At 51.2% G+C, this 22505-nt stretch overlaps 1 protein-coding gene across 7 annotated transcripts in view; it reads right to left on the bottom strand.

Annotated features, from left to right (window-relative positions):
* Positions 1-22505, bottom strand: part of GRM4 (glutamate metabotropic receptor 4) — a 266208-nt gene that overhangs the window by 185961 nt on the left and 57742 nt on the right. For 4 of the 7 annotated variants that reach the window (XM_045017079.1, XM_045017085.1, XM_045017082.1 and 1 more), the window contains exon 2: positions 12631-13603. The exons of 2 other annotated variants lie outside the window; for them this stretch is intronic. In XM_045017079.1, coding sequence (XP_044873014.1) covers positions 12631-13158 — 528 coding nt within the window. In that variant the 5' untranslated portion in view covers positions 13159-13603. Of the gene's footprint in view, positions 1-12630; positions 13604-14241; positions 14358-22505 lie in introns of those variants that run through there. One more of the 7 variants, XM_045017081.1, reaches the window with a different exon arrangement.

Below are 22505 nucleotides of genomic sequence, written 5' to 3'. Positions count from 1 at the left end.
ATTTGGTGCAGGTCACCAACAGCACCGTGCTCATGGGAGGAGTCCCAGTGAAGTCAGTGATTAAGGGCTGCAGGCCCTTTGACAGAGAGTCTATCCTGGGGTCCCTATCTGTGCAATGGGGATATTGACACTAATCTGCCCCTCAAGGAAGGGGGCTGGGAGATTTGACTCATTCGTGTTTGCAATGGCTTGGATAGAAAGCCAGCGTTCAAGAGAGAGAGACGGATAGCTGAGCTCAGAGCCCATCCTTTCAGGGTACATCTGCACTGCAACAAAACCCCCATGGCACCGAAACTCAGATCATGGGTCACCTGACTCAAGCTCCCAGGGCTCAAGCTGCGGAGCTAAAAATTGTGATGGAGACATTTGGGCTCAGGCTCCAGCCCTCAAACCAACCCCCCTCACGGGATCCCAGAGCCTGGGTTCCAGCCCGAGCCTGAACATCTACACAGTAACCTGGGCCAGCCACAGCCATGCCATGGGCATACTCGGAGTGCAAAGAACCTGCTCCCGTTACAGCCTTGTGTGGGGGCACTTACCCACCTCAGCCTGCCTCAGAGGGGGCCCTTATGGAGAAAGCCCATCTTGGGCCTCGCCGCAATTATCTCCAACAGCTTTGGCTCGGCCCCGAAAGCAGCAGCAAGTGCAATTCACAAACAATTTAATTCTGACGAAATACAGCTGCAGCAGCAACCACATTTGGTGTGGCATATGCCCTGCAGCCAAACAATCAATGCCTAGACTCAATGCTGAGCCCCACCTGTCACTCACATGCACTCCTCCTTTCCCGGAATGCAAACCTCACTTAATGGGTCACCCAGGGATTGCCTTCCAGGCCTCGAGGAAACCTGGTGCTGCAGCCAAATTTCAGAGATCAATAAAGATTCCTTAGGTACGGTGCATACAAAACAAGAGGCCTGCTTGCTTAGCGAGCGTATCCAAGCTAAGCTACCACACATGTCCGTCAGCCACGGGGGGTGGGGGGACTGGCTGTCAGAGAAGGGGAGAATTCAGCAAGGGTTTGAAATTAATTCAGGTGGGGAGCTCTGTTCCTCATCCCACCCTTGCTGGCTATGATCAAGGCGGATACCGGGAGGAAGAACAGCCTCCATCAGATGGCGGAGCAGGGAAGGAACAGCTGACATCCTGCTCACATTCTCTTGGGGACCCCGAGCCAGCAAAGTGCATGTTTAAAGATAAGCAAGTCGTCCCATTGCATTCCAGGAGAGAAGAACTGGCTAATGGGATAGGCTTCCAGGCACTGGGACTGCACCTACACCAAGCACCACCGAAGCCCTTGGTCATAGGATCCCATCCCCATGGTGTTACCAGAGTGCTCAGTGTCTGTACACATATAAGTAGTTGGTTAATGGAGAAGGTGGTGCTTAAGAATGTGTCTTGTAGATGCTGGATTTTGCAGGCCTGATAAAACCTACAGAATGGCTTCACACCTGGTCTTAGCGCACATGGAGCTTGCTCTGCTAGCCAAGCTTTTCTCTGCAGTCTATACAACAGGGTCTCCCACCACCCCTCGCCTAGTCATTCTCTGCCACCCTTCCATCTACTCCACCTCCCCTCTTCTCTCTGCCCTCATCATCATTTTCTTAATTATCCAGTCTCTCCAGTGCTAGCTTCCATCCTGTCCTCTCCTCTTCCCACACGCCCATTCCACCAAGCGTAATCCACCCAGCTCCTCCATAGCCAACTTTTCCCAAGGACTGCCAGGTCCGGCTAGGAACCAACGTGCCAGCACAAATCGGAGTGTTCAGATTCCACTGCAAACAAAACCAAGCACTTGTTTTTAATTAAGCCACCACAAAAGACTCTCCCTGGAACAAAAGGAGGAAGTTGCCTCCTTAAGATCTCGCTTTTAGCTGTACAATAATTAGGCTTTGTTTATTGGTTTTACGGCTCCATTTAGAAGCTTTGCTTTTCTCTCTCTCTTTCCCTCCCTCATGTTTCCTTTTCCGTTTTATTTTCAGTCAATGTCTTCTTAGACAAAATTCTTGCATCTGCATAAACAACCCCTTCACCACCACGAGCTGCCCACACATCCTGACTGATTGAGCAGACTTTAGCACCAGCCCACAGGGCTCCTTACCAGCAACTCTCTCTCTGCAGGATGCTCTCCAGCACAAGGGACACTTGTCCGACCTTTGCGTGGTCTGACCGTTAAAAATCCCCCAGGCTTCAAGATCATGGGGGAGGGGAGGGTGGTTAGAATCACACGGAAATTTTAAGGTGAGACCTCCCGTAAAATTCAGCGTCATTTCACCACCCAGAAATGTTAATTTTCTGCTCAGGCCTCAGTCACGCAAGCTGATCCTCATGGGAGGACCCTGGTTCTGTCCCATTGACTCTAGATACAGGGGGCTTGCCTGCTCCCTATATTCTCTCCCCCACTGCAAACCCCTACATTTTAAGTGTACGCTGGTATGCAACTTCAAACAGCCGGGAGCAAAGATAAAGAGCCAACTTCAAGGCACATCAAGTCCCGTTGCTTGGGGCAGGGCCGGTGTAACCACTAGGTGAACTAGGCGGCCGCCTAGGGCGCCAAGCTTTGGGGGCACCAAAAAGCAGTGGCCGGCGTCATGGGAGTCAGCTGAGCGGGGCAGGGCAGGGAGCAAGGCCTCCGTAACAAACCCACCCCCGCAGCGAGGGGCGCCGCGCAGGCCAGTCAGTGGGAGCCTGCGGCAGAGCAAGGAGGAGACAGCCGGCCGGGCGCGGCGACCAGCGTGGCCAAGGGTCGGAGCCATTGGGGGAGGCAAGACGTGGTCCTGAGCTCAGGTGAACATCGCCCTCCAACGCGCTGCACCTGGGGCCTGGTGCAGCCGCCTCCTGGGGTGAGAGAAAGTGAAACTAAACCCCGCAGCGCGATGGAGGGGAAAGGGCTGGCACAGGTGCCGCTTCCAAACACTGAACCCTCCCCCCCACCCAGTGGCATTGTGCCAATGTGGGAAGCCGGCCCTGACCTCCAGGGAGAGCCTCACCTGCTCCCTGGGAAAGCCCGGCTCTGCCCTCCTTGCACCTGGGTCCCCGCCGGAGGGCGAAGTACTCAGAGCCTGGGAACATTTAGACACCCTGCGAGCTGGGGGCATTCTCAGCTTCCTCCTTGCTCACAGGTTCCCCTGGACCAGAAGGGACCATTGTGATCATCTCCTCTGACCCCCTTGTATTCATTCTAATGAACAATGCCACATTATGCAGTATTCATTTTTGAAAGTTTATAATAAGCGATGCTCCGGGGAGAGGGGAGGAGGGAGGGGCGTAAGGTGTAAGTTTCACCTAGGACACAAAATATCCTTGCACCAGCCCTGGCTTGGGGCTCACTTTATCATCAGCTAACAAGATGCCAAATAAACTCAGATACCAGAGACTAACCACCCAAGGGTTTCCCAGCTGGGAGGAGAGAGGACACACCCTCCCTCTATTATAGCCCTTGCTGACTATTATGGAGAGATCCCCCAACCCCTACCCACAGTGTATCAATTCTGCACAGAATTTGGAGAAAGAAGTACAGGTTGCAGGGGGGATGTGTTTGGAGAAGGTACCAGGGGAAGTCAGTCTGTGTGCACATGGCTAGAATGCTTGCGGCAGCTGCAGCATCTCTGTAAACAGTTCTCTTAACAAAGAGACAGTTTCACTTTACAAGCATGGAGTCCTTCCATGTTATTTCCCATGAATACATGAAACACGCAGGGTTTCCCTTATTCTTGGGCCTCTTGTGACTGCTGCCCCTGCCTAAGAAGCAGGAAGCCTTACATCTGGCTTCCTGTAGGTCACATGCCTGTTCCTCCTCATATGCCAAGACTACAGCCCCGTTTTAGACAGCCATAACAGGCACACTGGGATACATTCATGCACTGCAAGGCCCAATACTACACACACACACACACACACACACACACACACACACACACACACTGCATGGTGTAGGAGTTTGGGGCAGGCAGAAGAAGACGACTTCACACAAGTGGAATCTGGGTCTCTCCATGGACTGGAGCCCATGACTTTGCAAGGGACCAGATTTCTTTGATGCAACCTGGTCCCAGAGGAAGAGTGGCCACTAACAATGGTTATTTTCTAGGTCAGATCACAGCCCAATGCCAATAGAAGCTGGTCACCACAGAGGGGCCAGGCGCCTGCAACACTGTACTGGAAAGTGCCCAGTTCCTTCCAGTGCAATGAAGATCAGAAAGGAAACCACACAAGCCCCCTCAGCCGTGAACCAGGGCAATGTGGGATAGCAGCAGGAAAACCATTTACACTAGTTGTGCTACTGCACCCAGGACCACTTTCTATTTTGCCACTAAAAGGACAGAGATGGATACTGAGACTGGGTTTGAGTTGATATTGAGCCCTAAGAATACCCCAGTGCATGTAGTACGGTTGCTAACCAATTGGGGAAATTGTGTACACGGACAGGCAGAAAGGGCTATTCCACAATCATGCTAGAGGGAACAAAAGCTACTTATGCACCCAATTTAAACCAGATGAAAAGTTGAGAGAGATTTTCCCCACACGATGCATTATCAACCTGTGGGACTCATTGCCACAAGATAACACAGGGGGGCTAAAAACTTACCAGCATACAAAGACTGGATGTTTATATGGATCATGAGAATATCCAGTGTTCTAACAGTGACAGATGAAAAGCCACCAAGAGTTTGGGGAGCAATCGAAACCTACCCGTTAGACCTTAGCAGGTTACCCAGCTTAACAGGGTAGGCTCCAGCTACGGTGGGTCAGGAAGAAACTTCCCCTGGGAGCAGGTTATCCCATCTCTGGCTCCTCCAGGGGACTCTTGCTCCTTTCCCTGAGGCAGCTTTTTGCTGGCTACTGTTGGAGACGGGATACTAGACTAGGTCCAGTGTGACAATTCCTGTCTTCCTCTAGCATAGGCAAAGCAATAGATTCATTCCTGCAAGGTCTGTCAAAGCCACATCTTAGGCCTTGCCTACATGAGAAAAAATGTTGTAGTCTGGGATGTAAATGTAAACTTATGTCGTTATACCAGTATAACCCCCCATTTGGACACTTATTCCAGCATCAAAGTGCCTGTCTTTGGTGTGGCAGATGCAGCTTGGGAAAGGGGTTATGCTAAATAGAAAAAAATCCGTTGAGATCAAAATAAGCGTCCACACAGAGGTTTACACTGGTATCACCGTTAAACCATTAATGTGTAGCCAAGACACACAGTGACCTAAGTTCAATTCCCTGCTCTACCACAGACTCACTGTGGGACCCTGGGTAAGTTACTTACCGCCTCTGTGCCTCAGTTCCCCATTTGTACAATGGGGTAATAGCCCTGCCCGGCCCAGGGCAGTGGTGAGGATAAATATGTAAAAGATTGTGAGGCGCTCAGATTAAACTATGGTGACAGAGTCCAGATAAGCACCTAAGACAGATTGAACCTAGATAGTGGCAGGAAGGAGGCCGCACAACCCTTTTACACGGCTCTTTGCATAAAAATAAAAATGGACTGAGGTTGAAATAATAAAAATTAAAGAACATTTCTCCTCTCTCCTCCACCTGTCTCTCATTCTTGCCTCCCCTCCCCCCCCTCCCCATTCCTCTCTGAAGCGAACGCATTCAATCTTTTTTGTCTCAGCAAATGGCTTTTAAGTTTTCTCCCGTTCCCTCTAATTTATATTATTTTAATTATTGAAGAGCCCTCTCACTCATCGCCTGGAACATTAACGCGTTTTAAAAAGGGACCCAGGAAAAAAAATCAAACTCCATCAGCGATCTGTTTTTCTGTCTCAGCTAACAGCCTCCAGCTCTCCCAGGAGAGCACAAAACTCATTGCAGCTTGCGGGGCAAAGGGACGAAGAGGAGGGGGACAAAAAACCCACCTTGGAGAGATGGCAGTGGGTTCCAAGATGTTGGGAAAGGAAATAGATGCTGGGAACCAGAGCTGGGAACCTGCACTCCAGGTGAAGAGTTTGCTCTTGGTCCACGCTTTCTGCTTGTAGATATTCCACTGCAGCTGCTTCTGCATTTGCATTATATTTACATTTATCTACACGCTTCTGCCAGTTGCTGCGAAGGGGGCTCTTGTTCAAACACACTTGCTAGCCCAGGGACATTGCCGCATATAAATAAGTGCTCAGCAAGAAAGAAAGTAATTAAAGAGTCCTTGGAATTCTCCTGGGATTACGTGGAGGTAGGGACAAAAATCAGAACAGAACTTTGTGCATTAGAAACAGCCCCGTTCACCCAGAAGGATCAGAGTTTCAAGACTCTTCATTGTTATTTGTTTTACGGTGGCATCTAGGATTCCAGGACACCATGACCATCCACCCCACCTTTGTAAGAGACAGACCCTTCCCTGAAATGCGTTTCAATCTAAATGGGGCAAGACAAATAATACTAATAAGGCTTAGTTCTTACCTAGCACTTTTCATCCATAGATCTCAAAGTGCTTTATAAAGGAAGCTAGTATCCTTACCCCATTTTACAGATGGGGAAACTGAGGCACAGGGAAATTACATGATTTGCCCAAAGTCACATAGCAGGCCAGGGGCAGAACTAGCAACAGAACCCAAGTCCCCTGGGTCCCAGCCCAGTGCTCTATCTGCCAGGCCACATCATGATCCTGATTTTACATATGGGGAAAGTGAGGCACAGAAAAACCACCTGGCTGCTCAGTGTCACACAAAGGCTTCACAGGGGAACCAGGCATAGAATCCAGAGGTTCCTATGGTAATGCCACATCCTATACACCAACCAACAGGCCAGCCACACAAATGGCTAGACCAAATGGCTAACAAATACTACGCCTGGGGGAATTCTGTGCTACTGTACGTGCACAGAATTCATGTCAGGCACAGAGTTTTTCCCCACCCCCTCAGAAAATACACTGAGCCAAGAAGTGCTGCAGTTCTGCCTTTCACCTGCCAGAGGCTAGAACAGCCCAGAGCCTGCTGCATTCATCACAGCACCCTGACCCCGTGGAGCCAGGTTACGACAGACAGAGTGGGGCACCTGGGGGTCACAGACTGGGATTCAGAAAGGGTAGTGGGGGGATAGACTGGGGTGCAGACCCAGGAGCTAGTGGGGTGACAGCATTGAGCCGGGGCTGAATGGGAGGGGGGCTGCAGGGCCACATGGGGACAGGGGCAGATGTGCCTGACTAAATGGGAGAGGCTTGGGGTCAGCCAACATCTGCATGGGGGAGGCTCCCCAACTCCCTTATGATCTCCCCTCCCCACCCCAAAAAAAATCTTGTTCCATACTTCTCCCACCCACACCCAACAACTCTCCAGGTTCACTCCCAGGCTCCATACCTCTCCCTCCTCATCTCCTCCGTCACCCCGACTGCCCCAAGCCTTTGAACTGCTTCTGAGGGGTGCAGGAAATACATTTCTGTATTGTAATTTAAATGAATTACTCAGAGTTATGTATTAATATACCTAGTAATTAATCTATTTGTCAAAAAACATTTCTTGAAATTTTTTTTTTTGGTCTGCAAATGACCAAAATTATTGAAAACTGGCATGATTATATTGTGTTATTTTGACAAATAAAACATGCAGCATTTTAAAATACTGTGCGCAGAACTGTTTATTTCTTTTGGTGCAGAATTCCCCCAGGAGTAAAATACTAAGCCTGGCAATACGATAACACACACCAGGTGTGAGAGAAGGCAGTCAGATCGGCTGCTAAAAATCCTCTACGAGGTTTATCATTGGGAGGGCAGGATACTTAGAGACCTAAAGTAAATAATAATTTTCAACACGGGGTATTGATCCATAGGAACCCGATTAGCTAATCCATACCTGGCCTTTCAGAGAGACAAAGCTAGACCCAAAGTAGAACCAAAATGCCATTTTTGCCATTACTCATCCAACTCCCAGAAGGCATGCGGCACCTGCGGATGGAGCCACAAGCTTTTAGCCCACAACAGCAAGACAGAGGTGCCAAGAAACATCAGTCCATCCTGTGACTATTCAAGCCTTGGGTACATTTCCAACAACAGCCTCATACGCTACAAATCCCAGGAGCTACAGGATACCGTGAATCCCCTGGAGCACAGATGCAGGCTTCATAATGGTGTCCTCACCATGACTCTGTAACAGATAGCTGCCTTCATCGCCCAATGATAAACATGTCAAGCTATGGCAATCATTCTGCTCCTCAGGAATTAAGGGAAGATATGATCTCAAACTTTGGGTATATAATCCAAAGCCCATTATCCAATCATCCGCAATAACTGGTGTCATGATGACATACATTAAAATGCCTCAGTGTGCCATCTGTTTGCAGGCAGATGAGTGGAGTGCATCAGTCTATAGATGACAACTGCGTGGAGGGAGTCTCAAACTCATCTGACTGATGCCATCGCAACCGTGAAAGATGAGAAGGGCGTATCAGACCACAGAATGCGAGAGAAAACAGAGCCCAAGCAGAATGGTTTCACGGCACTTATAGTCCCCACAGTTAGCTGAAAAAAAGGATCATCTTGGGGTTAGGGCTCCGCATTCAAACTTGGGAGATCTGGATTCAAATCCTACCTCTGCCACAGATGGCCCAGGTGACTTTGGTCAAGTCACATCATCTCTCTGGGCCTTAGTTCCCCATCTGTAAAATGGGGATGATAATCCTTCCTTTCTCTCACCCTTGGCTCATCTTGTCTATTCAGATGGTGAGCAATTTGGGGAAGGGACTATGTGTATAATCGGGCCCTCTATGGGTATGTCTATATTGCAATCTGAGGCTCTACTGCACCTCAGGTAGACATACTCCAGGTAGCAGGGCTAAAACACAGCAGCATAGACAAAGCAGCAAGGGCTTTGGTGCAGGCTAGCGATGCGAGTATGCACGCAGGGTCCCTGCAAAGTTTGTACCGCCAGGGCCACTGTGGCCTCACTACTATTTTTAGCCAGGCTAGCGTGGGTAGCATTAGCCTATGTATGTCGACCCATGTTGCAATTACACCCCGACTGCAGCACGGACGTACCCCGAGGGGCTTCTGTCATACAAATAATTACATAGGCTGTAAAGTCAAACACTCCCAAGTTAGAAATGCCAGTATTTAGGCTGGCCTTGCAACCTCCAGTCTGCCCCTTTCTGCACATGCATTACAATGCAGCTATCCAGCCAGTTTGCGTAGCCATGGGTTCTCGTTCTCTCTCCCCCACGCCCACCTGTTACAGCCCACCTTTATTTCCCCTGCAAGTTCTGCTGGGACGGGCCTGTCCTTTACTTGTACAACAGCTATCACAGTGGGACCCGATCCCATAATGCCATCATAGGCACAGTAGAACACGTCTCGCCTTTTGGAAGCGTTTCCGACATGCTTGTTCTCTCCTAGAAGGGGGTATAGACTTTACCAAGTCCCTCCATCTGCCAAGCAGCCACCATAAGAACTCAGTGGAACAGTATTTTATTAAAAAACCCTGCCAATGACCTCCCTGGAATCCATGCATGACTAAGAGCTGAGTGATGAACAGCTCCAACTGGCCATTAGAACGCTCTGACAACACTCTGCAAAAAGAACTCCTGCAAGTGACTCCTAGGTTGATTTCTGTTGTGCAATTTGTTCATATTAGCAAACCAGTCTCCACCAGATGAGCTCTGAGCTCCTGAAAAGGTTACCTGGGTTGGAATTTAGCCACTGGGGCTAACAGACCTGCTTTTATGAAAAGCGCCCTGGGTTTGTTGGCTTCTGCTGTTTTGTTTTAGAAGAACTCAAGGTCAGGACCTCAATTTTATGTGTCACTCCTAAGAAGGCATCTCTGGCAGCATGGGGCACTAGCTCATTACCGATCCTGAGAGGAAAAGCACAGCCTGGTAAATCAAGCCCCCTTGCGGCACTCTGAGTTTCCCTTGGAGATGTCCTGTCCGTCCGTCTCCCCCCCGCACACACACACACACACACACACACACACACACACCACACACACGGCTCCAGCCTGCTAGTTCAGGAGGGCTGCCAAGTTCCTTGCCCCAGGCAGCAGGAATGCAACCAAGCAGCAGCATTGCAATGAGAGTGGAATACGAGTCAGGGGAGGAATTTGCATGTTGTCCCCTGACAGCATAGTGGGGTTTCAACACGAGGTACCGACTTTTCTCACTGCACCGTGCAGTGCAACAAAATTCCCCCGCCCTCTAGGAAATTCACAGCTGTTACTAGGCTGCACCCTGTGGGTCTCTGATTAGCCTATGTAGGTCCCTGATCTCCCCCTTGAGCTCCCACTCTTAAAAGCACACACCCCTGCAATCTGAGCTAAAGGAGAGTCTCCACTAGCAATACCGTGCTTCACCATCCTCACAGCACCCTGGGGGGTGGGGAAGTGCTATCATCCCCCATTTATAAATGACTAGGAATTTGGCCATAACTCTTTCAAAACTTGCCACGGGACCTTTAACGACCTGAGAGGTCAGGACCTCAGTTTCACACCTGCTCCCGGAGCTGGCACCGCATGGAATCCTGCTGGAATGTGGGGAACTGATCAGTGTCATCCGCTGAGCCCCCAGTTCCATTTCCTATGGTGCGCCCAGGCTTTCCCTGGGGTCCCTCATCCGGCACCTGTTCAGCTTGGGAGATCACCCCCCAGGGCAGCAGAACGGTGTTTCTATTTTGAAGCTGCCCTTCCAAATCCATTTCATCAGTCTCCTTCTCTCTCTCTCACCCCCACTGGCAGTGGGTCCCCCCAGACACCCAGCTCTGATTAGGCTCCCAAAGTGTCCCAAGACCAGTTGTCTCAATAATGAAGCCGCAAGGCCACGAGGCACCAGGGAGCGCTCACCCAGAGGGACACAAAAGACGCTTAGTACATCCACCCATAACCCAACAGGGCTTTGCTCAGTCAATTGTCCTCAGAGAAAGGAGATGCTGCAAGCCTGCTCAAGCAGGCAGGAGGGGTGGGATTCAGATACTCATTCAGGGTGGACAGGGAGGGACCACAGGACCAGATCAGCAGGGAACCACAAGGTAACAATATTTTGCCCTGATATAGCACCTTCTATCAGGGAGCGGGAACTGTGGTCTGCAAACAGTGAGTTAATTTTGCTTCCCGGAGGTTATTAGCAACCTGGTGTGTGTGGTCACTGCCCTCTAGTGGAGGAAATCAGAACTAATCATCTGTGTGTCACAGGCCCAGTACCACCACCTGTGATTTGCCTGTAGCTCGAGCGCTAGGAGCTTTGGAAAGGAGAGCCTCGGATCTCTACCCCCAACCAGGGGTGCTGGAACTAGGAGTGCACCAGCACCCCCTGGCTTGATGTGGTTTCCATCATATACAGGGTTTACCATTTGTTTCCATGGTTCTCAGCACCTGCACTATACAAACTGTTCCAGCACCACTGCCCCAGATGGTAGAAGAGGCAAATGTCTGTAACTTATATGGCCCCCATCTAATCAGCATATCAGACTCTTTACTGTATTGATCCTCACCTGCGATGCCCAGCAGTGCTATTAACCCCATGGCACGGATGGGGAACTGAGGCAGAGAGACACTAAGTGATTTGCCCAAGGTCCCATAGGAAGTCTGGGAGAGCTGGGCATTGAACCTTGGTCTCCCAAGGCCCAGGCTAGCGCCCCAACCAGTAGGCCAGCCTTCAAGTGTCATTATTGCCTATTTTACCGACAAAGGAATTTGCGACTCAGAAGTGACAGGACTTGCCCAAGCTCACACAGCCAATCAGTGGCAGAGCTGGACATAGAACCCAGGAGCCCTCATGTCTCCATCACAAGGTCGTCCCTTCTGCCTCTAAAGCGGACGATGAAACGTGAACCAGGTAAGCCACCCCCGCAAGGTGAAGGAAATTACCCCACGCATGGAGCAGGGATCTCCCTCCTCCTGCGGGTGAGGAATGCCTTTCACACGGCAAACCTCCGGTTCCCTTCTCCCACCCGCCCACACCAGCAGCATGCATACCTCTCTCATCTGTAAAGAGAGCCCTACAATAATCCCTCCCTGTGCCCTCAGCAGAGCATCCAACCGCATTAAAATCAGGGGCACATGAAGGAGAGAACGAAGGGGCAGGGGGGAGCCCTTTAACTAAAGGCATCATCGTTGCAGGGTGTGGGGTGGGGCAGGGGCGGCTCTAGCTTTTTTGCCGCCCCAAGCACGGCAGGCAGGCTGCCTTTGGCAGCGCGCCTGCGGGAGGTCTGCCGGTCCCGCAGATTCGGCGTACCTGCCACCAAATTGCCACCGAATCCGTGGGACCAGCGGACCTCCTGCAGGCAAGCCGCCGAAGGCTGCCTGACTGCTGCCCTCGCAGGGACCGGCAGGGCGCTCCCCGTGGCTTGCTGCCCCAGGCAAGGACTTGGAGCGCTGGTGCCTGGAGCCACCGCTGGGGTGGGGAAGGGCAGAACCAGAATCCCCTGGAGAGACAGGGGATTCTTTGGACACCTGCAAAGAGTTCACTCTCCCCTCCCACCCACCCTCTTAGCTTCCCTCCACTGCCTGAGTGGGAGCAGTTAGTGCATTTTGTTATTGTTAATACGCCTGCAATACTTTGCTCTTAACAGTCGCTAGTGCGTTATTTTAGCCGGTACAGCAGAGATTGAACCATCGGTCACCCCATGTGTTCCTTTCCCCAGCCACAAAGGGGGTGGAGGGAAGGCGGGAGGGGTTCCCCGCAGAGGCAGGGCAGGGGATGGCAAGCATGGGACATTACCTTGAACAGGCGCAGAATGTTGGCCACCATGATGGAGACAGAGCTGCCCGAGGCACCGATCACCCCCACCACACGCTCCGGCTTGGTGATGATGGGGGGCCCGCCGTTAATGCACCGCACCTCAGTGCTGTCCTTCTCGATCAAGGCCTGGACAAAGGTCAGCGACTGCTCCAAGGCGTGGGTGTCCCGGGAGCAGGTGTCCAGGATGCGAGCGCCCAGGGTGATGTTCGGGAGCAGGTCAGGGTCGTTGTTGATGCGATCCAGGGCGAAGAGCATGGCCTCCAGCCGGTGAATGCCCTTCTCTTTCTTCAGCTCACCACAGGCCTTGCCCTCGGCACCCCGGCCGTGCACGGGGAAGAGGCCTCCCAGGGTGATATCCCCGTCGAGGCGGATGGAGTTCATGTGTGGATGCCCCTGGCCCTTTGGTTTAGCGGAGCCAGCCGGGTTCCACCAGCAGCTGCAAGCACTCAGAAGTAGGCAGAAGGAGAGCTGCTCCATGCAAAAAGATCCCAGGGTCTTCCCAGGCATCGCCAATAACACACCAAAACCCTGCCCCGACACGCAGCCTAGACAGCCATGCAGGACCAAGCCCCCTTCGCCTCCCTGGCTCTGCAGCCCGGCTCCACCTTGAAGACTTACCAAGGAGGGAGCGTGGGGGTAGCTTCTCAGAGAGCCAAGGAAAAGGCAGCGTCAAGTCCGGCTGCAGCCTTTCCGAGGGGACACAGCATGGTTTCCTTCTCCGTCACTTTCCCATCAGCAGCTCTGATCTGCTCCAGAATCCATCTCACAGCAGATGTCCAAGCACAGGAGATTCCTAGCGTGGGCTGGTTTTTACAAGGTCCTTTGCTCAGCCCTTTGGAGGATTCCAGCTGAGCAGCCGGAGGAAGGTGCTGGGCTTTGCATAACTTTCCGTTAAGGAGAAGAGGGTGAAGAAACAAACCAACCAAAACCCTCTCTTCCTGTCTCCACAATCCTTGAAAGGGATAAAGAGAGAGAGAGAATTAAATAGAGGCATAAAGAGGACATCAGTTATTCAGATCTTTCATCAGGGAGCTCACCAGAAATGAACACGCTAGACCCTGTGGTTCTCTCTAGCCCCCAGCCTGTGCTGCCCAGTGGCACCACGCTGGGTCTCTCCCTAAATTCTGACCCTGGCTCAGCAGCCATGGAAAAGATGCTGACTGCTCTGGGAGGGGCTTTTCTACAGCCAAGGATCTCAAAGCTTTAATTAAGCCTCACGCCTGACTCTGTTAGGAAAACATTCTCCTCCTTTTACACATGGGGAAACTGAGGCATGGAGAAGGGCGGCAACTGGACAACAGTTATGCGGAGCTAGCGGCAGATGGGTGCAAGCCATGTCTCCTCCCATCCCAGCCTCATAGTTTAACCACTAGGAAATGCATCCTCACGGCTGTCAGCCCAGAGGGTGCATGCATTACACCAATGTTAACTGGAGTTCGCTGGGCTGGGGAATTACAGGGTCAGGCCCCATTTACTGAGAGGCACCATGTCAGCTACAGGAGTTAATAACCTGCTGAGCTGGGACAATGCGTCCCTTCCTCCATCCATCGGGATGGAATTTGCCCTCAGTCTGTTCTATTGGGCACCCACCAACTCTCCAGAGCCAGCTCTTTTCCTCTAGTCTGTTTTCTCCCCTGCTCAAGGCTCCTCAGATCAAGAGGAAGCATTGTATGCTGGGAGTAGTAGTCCTTGCTGACTGGGCTTCTGTGGTGACAGACACCTCATAGTTTACTATGATCCTCAGGCCCCACTTTGGATGCTGTTATTTATTGAAAGACTCTAAAGAAGAGCAAGGAAGCAGAAGGAACAGGATTGGTGTATGGTACAACCCTGACCTGAGAGAGAGAGAGAGACAGACACACACACACACACACATCTGTCCACAAAGAAAGCCCCTCCAGGAGAAGTTGTTAGTCACAGCTGAACACAAATCCTAGGGCACAACCTTCTGTTCCCTCCTTCCTAGAGCAACTCAACGCAAGTGTGCGAACAGCTCCCTCCACTGTGTCACCCATCTCCCCCAGCCTCAGCAGAGATCCAGGGTCCTGAGGACTGGAGAAGGGGGCAGAGCTGCATACAGGGGAACAAATGGTGACATTCCTCAATCATGGAGCTGAGAGGCAGATAAGAGTCAAGCAGAGTGCAGCCAGGATCCAATCGGCACTCACGCACACATGCCCTGACCTGCGGCTCGGTCTGCAGTTCCAATCCTGAAACACTTCCCCATTCCACAGCAGATCTACCCAAGCTCCTTCTTTCTAATCACAGCCGGGTAAACAACAAGGGAGGGAAAAATCCCCCAAGTACTTTTTTTTTTTTTAAATAAAGTCACCCAAAATTGCATGGCCTGAATTATTGGTTTATATTCAGCCTGCTTTGCAGCATTCCTGGCTGCACCATCCTGAGCTCCCATGCACACGCTCTGCCCAAGCCTCTCACATTCTGGCCCATCACCCCTTCCGTCTTCCCAGTCCTGAGCTGCAAACGCACAGCTCTGCCAAAGCACCTCGGGCTGACCGGCCTCAACAGGGTGACCAGACAGCAAGTGTGAAAAGTCGGGACAGCGGGTTGGGGGGGTAAGAGGAGCCTATATAGGAAAAAGCCCCAAATATTGGGACTGTCCCTATAAAATTGGGACATCTGGTCACCCTAGACCTCAATCAGAGCTGGGTGAATAGAGCAAAAGAATTGGGTCCCCCCTACCCGCAGGGATTCACGCCCTCGTTTGTGTTTGCCAGTGCACCAATGCCGTGGAAAGCAAGGGTCGAGTCTCAAGAACTTCCGCAGAAAGCGAGAGCATCAGAAGAAACTTTTGCTCACTGGGAGGTGAAAATCAATCCTGGGGCCAGCCCTTGTGTAGAGGGGTGAATTCCACCCAGTGGAAATATTCCTGATGCTATAGTTTATTTTGATTTCTATTGCTACTAATCCCAAAAGAGGCAGCTATGTAATGCTGTACAGAAGGCAGTCTCCTGGGGGTGACTGCACCAGGCATAGGGCTGCTTTATTGGTCTGTCAGAGAGTTTTATCCTGCTGCCTATCGCTAGAGTATCTGAGCAACTTCCCTGTAAAATCAATAGCAATAGCGAAGTCCCTAGCAGACTCCATGGAGTCTCTGGCTCTTCTCCATTTGCAGGGTAAAAGCTTGGCTTGTGGCAGGGTTTGAGGTTTGGAATTTTTTTTTAAATTAATGATTTTATTCATTTCTTTCTTTTTGGCTGGTGCCATTGAAGAGGTGTCATTGCTGGGAGTGTCACTCTTAGCTTTACAACTGCTGGACCACATCCTAATCAGATCCCACGCACACAACCCATCAGAGGGGATATGAGTTCCTAAAGCAGCGACAATACAGATCCAGACTTGGACATGTCTTGCAAAGGGACACAGCCTCTGAAATTTCCTCTAGTGAAGGCTGCTGTGCCTCTGTTCCAGAAAGCTCTCTTCCTCCAGCCCAGAAAAATTCACCCCTTTATGCTCCAGATGCATTCCACCACCACATCTGGCACAAATCCGAAGAGGGGAGGCAAGGGGCGCTCAGTATATCCATGATGGATGCACGCCATCGGGTCCTCAGCTGGTATGAATCCATGTAGCTCTGATTTCAGTGGAGCACTGAGCCCTGAGACTCACACCTCGATCTGATCTACCTAGTCTAGTTCTTTTCATTGCATGCAGCACCCTGGTACCTGAGGCAGGCCTGAGTGTTTCAGAAAATCTGGCTCTATGTAACTCATCATGGCCTCCCTTCTACACGGCCCCACCCTACAAGACCAAGGAGTCATACAGTGACACATGGATGGTGGGTAACTTGCATAACCGCAATCTAGCTAGACAGTCCAGCTCCATGATTCCGTCGCGCACAGGATTCATTAAAAAATTATTACAGAGCAACTGTCCATCTGCCACAGCAACAGCTGTAGCTATTCAAGACCTGAGGATGGGGCAATCCAATCTCAGGCTTCAGGGAACCAACTGGAACTGTAGGGCTTGTGGAGGAGCATTGCCTATTCTATCCTATAGCATTGACTCTCCCCAGCATTCAAAAATCATTCGTCAGGCTTACAAGCCCCATGGGATTTTAAAATAGAGTATGTCTGAGGTTTTTATTGGCCTTTTGAGCCTTTAGACTTCCTGTTCTTGAGCTTTTCTCCACAACCCACAAGGGCTAGAAACTTCTTTTTTTTCAAATGTGAACTAAGATGGTCATGTAATACCATGATGCCAGGAGCTAAAGTTCCAAGGGGTGAGGGGGAAAACACACCAAAAAATGGCCAACGTGCAACACTGCTTCAAACATCTCCATGTATCTCCTGGTGCAATTGGCCAGGTGCATTCTGAAGTGCGTTCACTTTCCTTGAAAGCATCAGGTATTGGCGGTGTCTAGAGCCAAGTATTGACAGAGCAAAAAGGACTGGCCTTAGCTACGAGCTAATTTCACTTTGGCCTTTAACTCCTTTGGGAGGCTTTGGAGGGCTGCTTGAAATGTAAAGCTGCCAGGACAGAATGTGCCTGCAGCTGAGCAGAGCATCTGGATTGCAAGAAACTTCCAGTGAGAACTGGCTGCTCCCAAAAGGGCATGAGCATTTGGCCAGTTCTCTAGGGCTGGAGGCCGGGACTTTGGAGATGGAGTTGCTGCAGGCTTTGCTCAAGGGAGGACTGCAGAATTTGACTCCCATTATATCATCTGCTCACAGATCTATAGGCCCAGAGTCAAAACCAAGAGGAGGGAGGAGATCGGAGAAAATGAAATATTACCATTCCAGCACCAAAAAAAAAGTCTACAAAAGAAACACATCAAACTGGAACCATTTTAGCATTAACAGTGGGTCCCCCTGAAAAGATGTAATTAAAGAGCAGCTCAGTTCTGGAGAGCGGCCCATTGAAAATGGCACTCTGGGGTTCCAGGTTTATTGTCTCAGTAACTCCAGATTAGATTTATTCAGTTTACACAGGGGGCGGGGGGAGAGGAAGGGTTTTACTAATGGCCAGCCCCACAAACTCTACCTGGGCTCCAGGAGTCAAACGGCACATTATGGTACCTGCACCATTGCCAGAGATGCAGAGTCCCTCCCCTGGATTGTCCCCTCAGAACAATGCACAGAGGGGACACCGACATTGGCCCTCCAGTGGGGAAGGGAGGGCTCAGCTGTCTGCACAGCACTGCCCCTCATCCCTACCCCTCATGCACTGCAGACCCCTGAGGCCTGCACGGCTCAGAGGTCTGCACAGAGAGAGGAGGATAGAGATGATGAGTCAGGGGGAAGGGTGGACGGGGTGGCAGGGGACACACCGTCCCCAAGCCTAGAGCTGTTTTCTCTGTTGCATAGAGCCAACCCCATCCCCCAAGGGGAGCCGTGTGGCTAAGGAGTGCTGATGGGGATGCTTGTGGATCAAAGCCTAGTGTGGAGGTGCAGGGCCTCCAGACAGAGGGCACTGGCCTTCAGCAGATCCCTTGGGATCCCCAAGGTTTGGCTTCATGGCCTTTTCCACTCTGGGGAGGGTGTGTGAGAAAATGAGCCCTCCTCCTCTCCATGCCCACATGGGAGAGCCTCAGAGTCCACTTCTGTCATAAACATACAGCTAAGGGTAGCACAAAATCCCTCCTTTACCTGTAAAGCCTTAAGAAGCTCAAATAACCTGGTTGGCACCTGACCAAAAGGACCAATAAGGGGAGAAGATACTTTCAAATCTGTGGGGGAAGGTTTTTGTTTTGTGCTCTCTTTGTGTCTTCTCTCCGGGACAGCAAGAAACCAGGGCAGGGAAAATACATCTCCTAAAGCCAGACCTGAACTAAGCATCTAAGATTACAAACTGTAAGTAATAGGAAGGAAACGTGTTAGATTATCTTTTGTTTTAGCTTGTGAATTTCCTCTAGGCTAAGAAGGAGGTTTATTCCTGTTTTGGTTTTTGTTTTTTTGTTTTTTTTGTAACTTTACAGTTTTGCCTAGAGGGGAATCCTCTGTGTTTTAAATCTGATTACCCTGTAAAATTACCTTCCATCCTGATTTTACAGAGGTGCTTCTTTTACTTTTTCTTTATAGTAAAGTTCTGCTTTTAAGAACCTGATTGGTTTCTAGTGTCCTAAAAACCCAAGGGGCTGGTCTGTGCTCACCTGGTTTGCTCTCAAGCCTCCCCAGGAAAGGGGGTGAAGGGGCTTGGTGGGATATTTTGGGGAAACAGGAACTCCAAGTGAACTGCTAAATCTTTGTCTAACTCACTTGGTGGTGGCAGCGATACCGTTCCAAGGACAAGGAAGAATTTGTGCCTTGGGGAAGTTTTTAACCTAAGCTGGTAGAGATAAGCTTAGGGGGTCTTTCATGCGGGTCACCACATCTGTCCCCTAGAGTTCAGAGTGGGGAGGGAACCTTGACAACTTCTCCCATGGGCTCCCGCCCCCATAGGTCTTTACCTCATGAGGGGATACAATGGCCAAGTGTTTTAAGTAGAGGGGATGGGGAAGGGAAGCACAGCCACCTCTCCCATGCTATAAACAGGGGAGCCCACCCCCCATCCCTGGCTTGGGTAAGGCAGGGCTTCCACACAGCTCCACCCTCTACCCTCTTGCCAGGTGTGGCCCAAGATTCCCCCACCACCCCATCTCCATCCACTGCCAGTGCTGGACAGCAGTGCTCTAACTAGCAGGTGCTAACACCTGCACTGAAGATGCATGAGCCAGGCTGGAACCCGACTCCCTCTCCTCCCAGCCATGCTGGCTCTGCAGGGCGAACAGGAGCGGGACAGTCCCCATTTCCACATCCGCACCAAGCTGGTTATTGGTTACGTGTGTCCGGGGCTACCGTCTCTCTTCCCTGATTCAGTGACTTAGCAGGAAACGAGCTGTTGCGTCTTTTACTCTCGACACAAAGGTGCCAGGGAGGAACCTTTGGGCACAGCAGCATCCAAATCCCCATGTTTACTGACTATACACAACACAACATATCAGGCCTTGTCCCATATACACACGGGAAGCCCCCAGAAGAGCAACGGGTAGAAGGCAGTGAGCACCGATAGAGGGTTCACAAGCTATTTAAAGGGATACTCCCCAATTCCTGAACACTGCACTAACCAGTACAATGCAAGCTGTACAGTGAGGTAAACAATCCAGCTCACTCGAGCAAAGCTGGAGGGGTCACTCTGCGTTTACACTGAGTTGCTTGAGAATAAAGCAGAATCTGGCCCAGTGGGCTCAATGGAGCGGATCCTGCTCGGCCCATTGATCTAAGGGGCCATGCTGTTGCTGCCACTTCCCTTAGCAGTGTCGATTTGTATGGACCTGACGGTTTCACACTTCACCACGTACCTTGCTTCCATTGCCGCTGTCTGGTCCCTGCTCAGGTCTTCAAGTGACTGTGACCTGGGCTGCACTTAGCTGCTGTAAAGTGATGCCGAAGCAATACGGCATTCCCTCCCCACCCTGCATTGCTGTGTGAGCATGCCAGGAACCACTCTTTCCTCCATCAGTCACAATCCAGGCTCCAGCTCCTCTCTTTCTCCCAGATCAGGTCTTCCTTGACACTTGGCTGAGGGTGGCATTCATGTGTGGGAGATCGCGGCGGATGAGGAGAAATAATCCCCCATTTTCTCCACTATTTCCCAAATCAGTCTTCCTCCCAGAGGGACCTGGTTGCACCCCACTCTCCTTCCAGCTGCGGCGAACTCACATGGCCCCTTGCACCCCATGCTCCTGTCCGACCAATTGCTCATCTACAGCTGCGAGACAAAATGGCCGCCTCATCCTGACCCTCCCTGGCTAATTCCCACACTGCCTCATAGCAGAAAGGCCATCTCTGCCAGTGCCCGGCGTGACCTCGCTAGGGCTGGACCCTGGTCCTGCTAGAGCTCTTCAGTTCCTCCCAGAGCATGGCTAAAGGAGGCCTCTTGAAAGCCATACAAAGCATTCCCATGCCTGTCTCCACAGCACACCCAGACCCTGCTGACCCAGGGATCACTTCCCCAAGGAGCTGAGCAACTCCTGATGCTGCTGCGTACCCCCAACTATCACTGAAATCAAGCACCTTGTAGGAATGAACCCCCAAGAGCAAGAGATTCCCCATAAGGGCTGCCATGAGACCCCCAGCTCAGCCTGTCAAAAGTGGTGAGAGAGGCCAGCTGGTCTTGTGGACAGGCATGCAAAAAGACCTGGGTTCAGTTCCTGTCTCTGCCACAGATTCTCTCTGTGACCTGGGGCAAGTCACTTCATCTCTCTGTGCCTCAGCTTCTCCTCTGTAAAGCAGGGCTAATAATAGTTTTCCTCCCAAATTTTGTCTGCTCTATTTAGCCTTTGGGGCAGGGACTGTCTCACACACTGTGTACATGCAGCCTCCAGCACAATGAGACCTCGAGAAGCTATCAGAATACAAACAGAGACAGTGCTACGCTACCACAATCGGCTTTGCCCGTGACCCCAGGGGAATCGTCTTTCTGGGTCACGCAAACCCCACTTCCTCTGTCTGCAGCCAGCCACGTCAACGTTTCTCCAATTCATTTCCACGCTAGCTGCATGTAGAGGGAAATTTGTATCTGTGCTCTCAAATTTCCCCTCTAAAGTGACACTGGGCTGGCAAATGGGCATGAGATGTGGAGTGTGAAATTATCTAGGATGCTGGTCTCTCTCCGTGTCTTTTTCATGAAAGCACAATTCACCAAGACTCCCTGCAAACACATACATCCCTTACCATAGCTTCGATTTCCCACGGGATAGACTCATTCCTTCATGACTGAACCACACACATCAAAATATTGCACCAACTGCCGATTACATGCTCCCTCCCCAAGTCCCATGTCCATTCATCAGTTCTCACACACACCCCTCTAACGGGAGCCCAGATCTCGGTGCTTTCTGCTCCATTGCCATTTTCTGTGAGAAGATGTAGGCGCTGCCCTGCTTATACCACTCATACACAGAGAGCTGTTTGTATCCCTGGGTAAGCAAACCAACCGACGATACTCCAGCAGCAGTCACTTTCACGACAACCTCTTGCAGTGTGATAGTACCGTGATCCACATGGGCCAATGGGGCAGGGAGAGCCAGCTAGTTACCACATGGGGCTGCCACTGCAGGTCTCCAAGTTCCTCACTGGAGGAGCAAGAAATAAGGAGAAGCTACCCGTATTTGGGAACCCCATTCCAGGAGGAAGGGGAGGAAACAGGAGCTCCCCTGTAGGGCCTGTGTGGAGCAGGGGGTAAGAATACGGCTGCAGAGACCACAGGTGGGTAGGGCCTCCATTTCGGTAGGCGGAGGGACTATGGGGACCATCATAACAGCAGGCTGTGGCTACTGGACTATATAATGTTTGAATAAAAGAATAATGTAATTGTTCAAAAGCATTCATAGCTTGGAAGGTAAAGACCACCACACGAGTCACTAGGGGGACTGAAGCTGCCAGAGGGAGAGGATGGTCCCAGGGAGCAAGGGGAGATGATAGGGTGTCTAGGTAGCACTTGCAGCGGGAAGGGGGAGCAGGGGACCAGGTAGCAGAGAAAGAGGCAAAACAGGGGAGCGGGAGGAAGGTGTCCACAAGACTGGCTCTCTGGGAAGAATTAGCTCACCCTCGGAAAACAAGTTTGAGAACCCCCTGCCCCAGCACCTTGCATCCCAAAGCACTTTGCAAGCCTATCATCTGTCTACACAGCCCAGCATAGCAGGCAGCCACCTCTCGGGCATACAAAGCAACTTAGGACAGAAAGCGATGAACGAGGTTTTATTACATTGAAACGACAAGGATTCGTTTTAGGGAGGCAGAACGGGGCGTTACCAGAATCGGATCAAAGCACTAGCCCCAAAGGCCTGTACTCTTAAGGGTCACGGGCTCTTTAATGGCCACAAATGATCAGGAGATCCACCTTACATCTCC

This window comes from Mauremys mutica, chromosome 4 (assembly GCF_020497125.1).
Source record: "Mauremys mutica isolate MM-2020 ecotype Southern chromosome 4, ASM2049712v1, whole genome shotgun sequence".
Lineage (NCBI taxonomy): Eukaryota > Metazoa > Chordata > Testudines > Geoemydidae > Mauremys > Mauremys mutica.
Note: the sequence above shows the minus strand (reverse complement) of the source record. Positions and strands in the feature narration are given on the sequence as shown.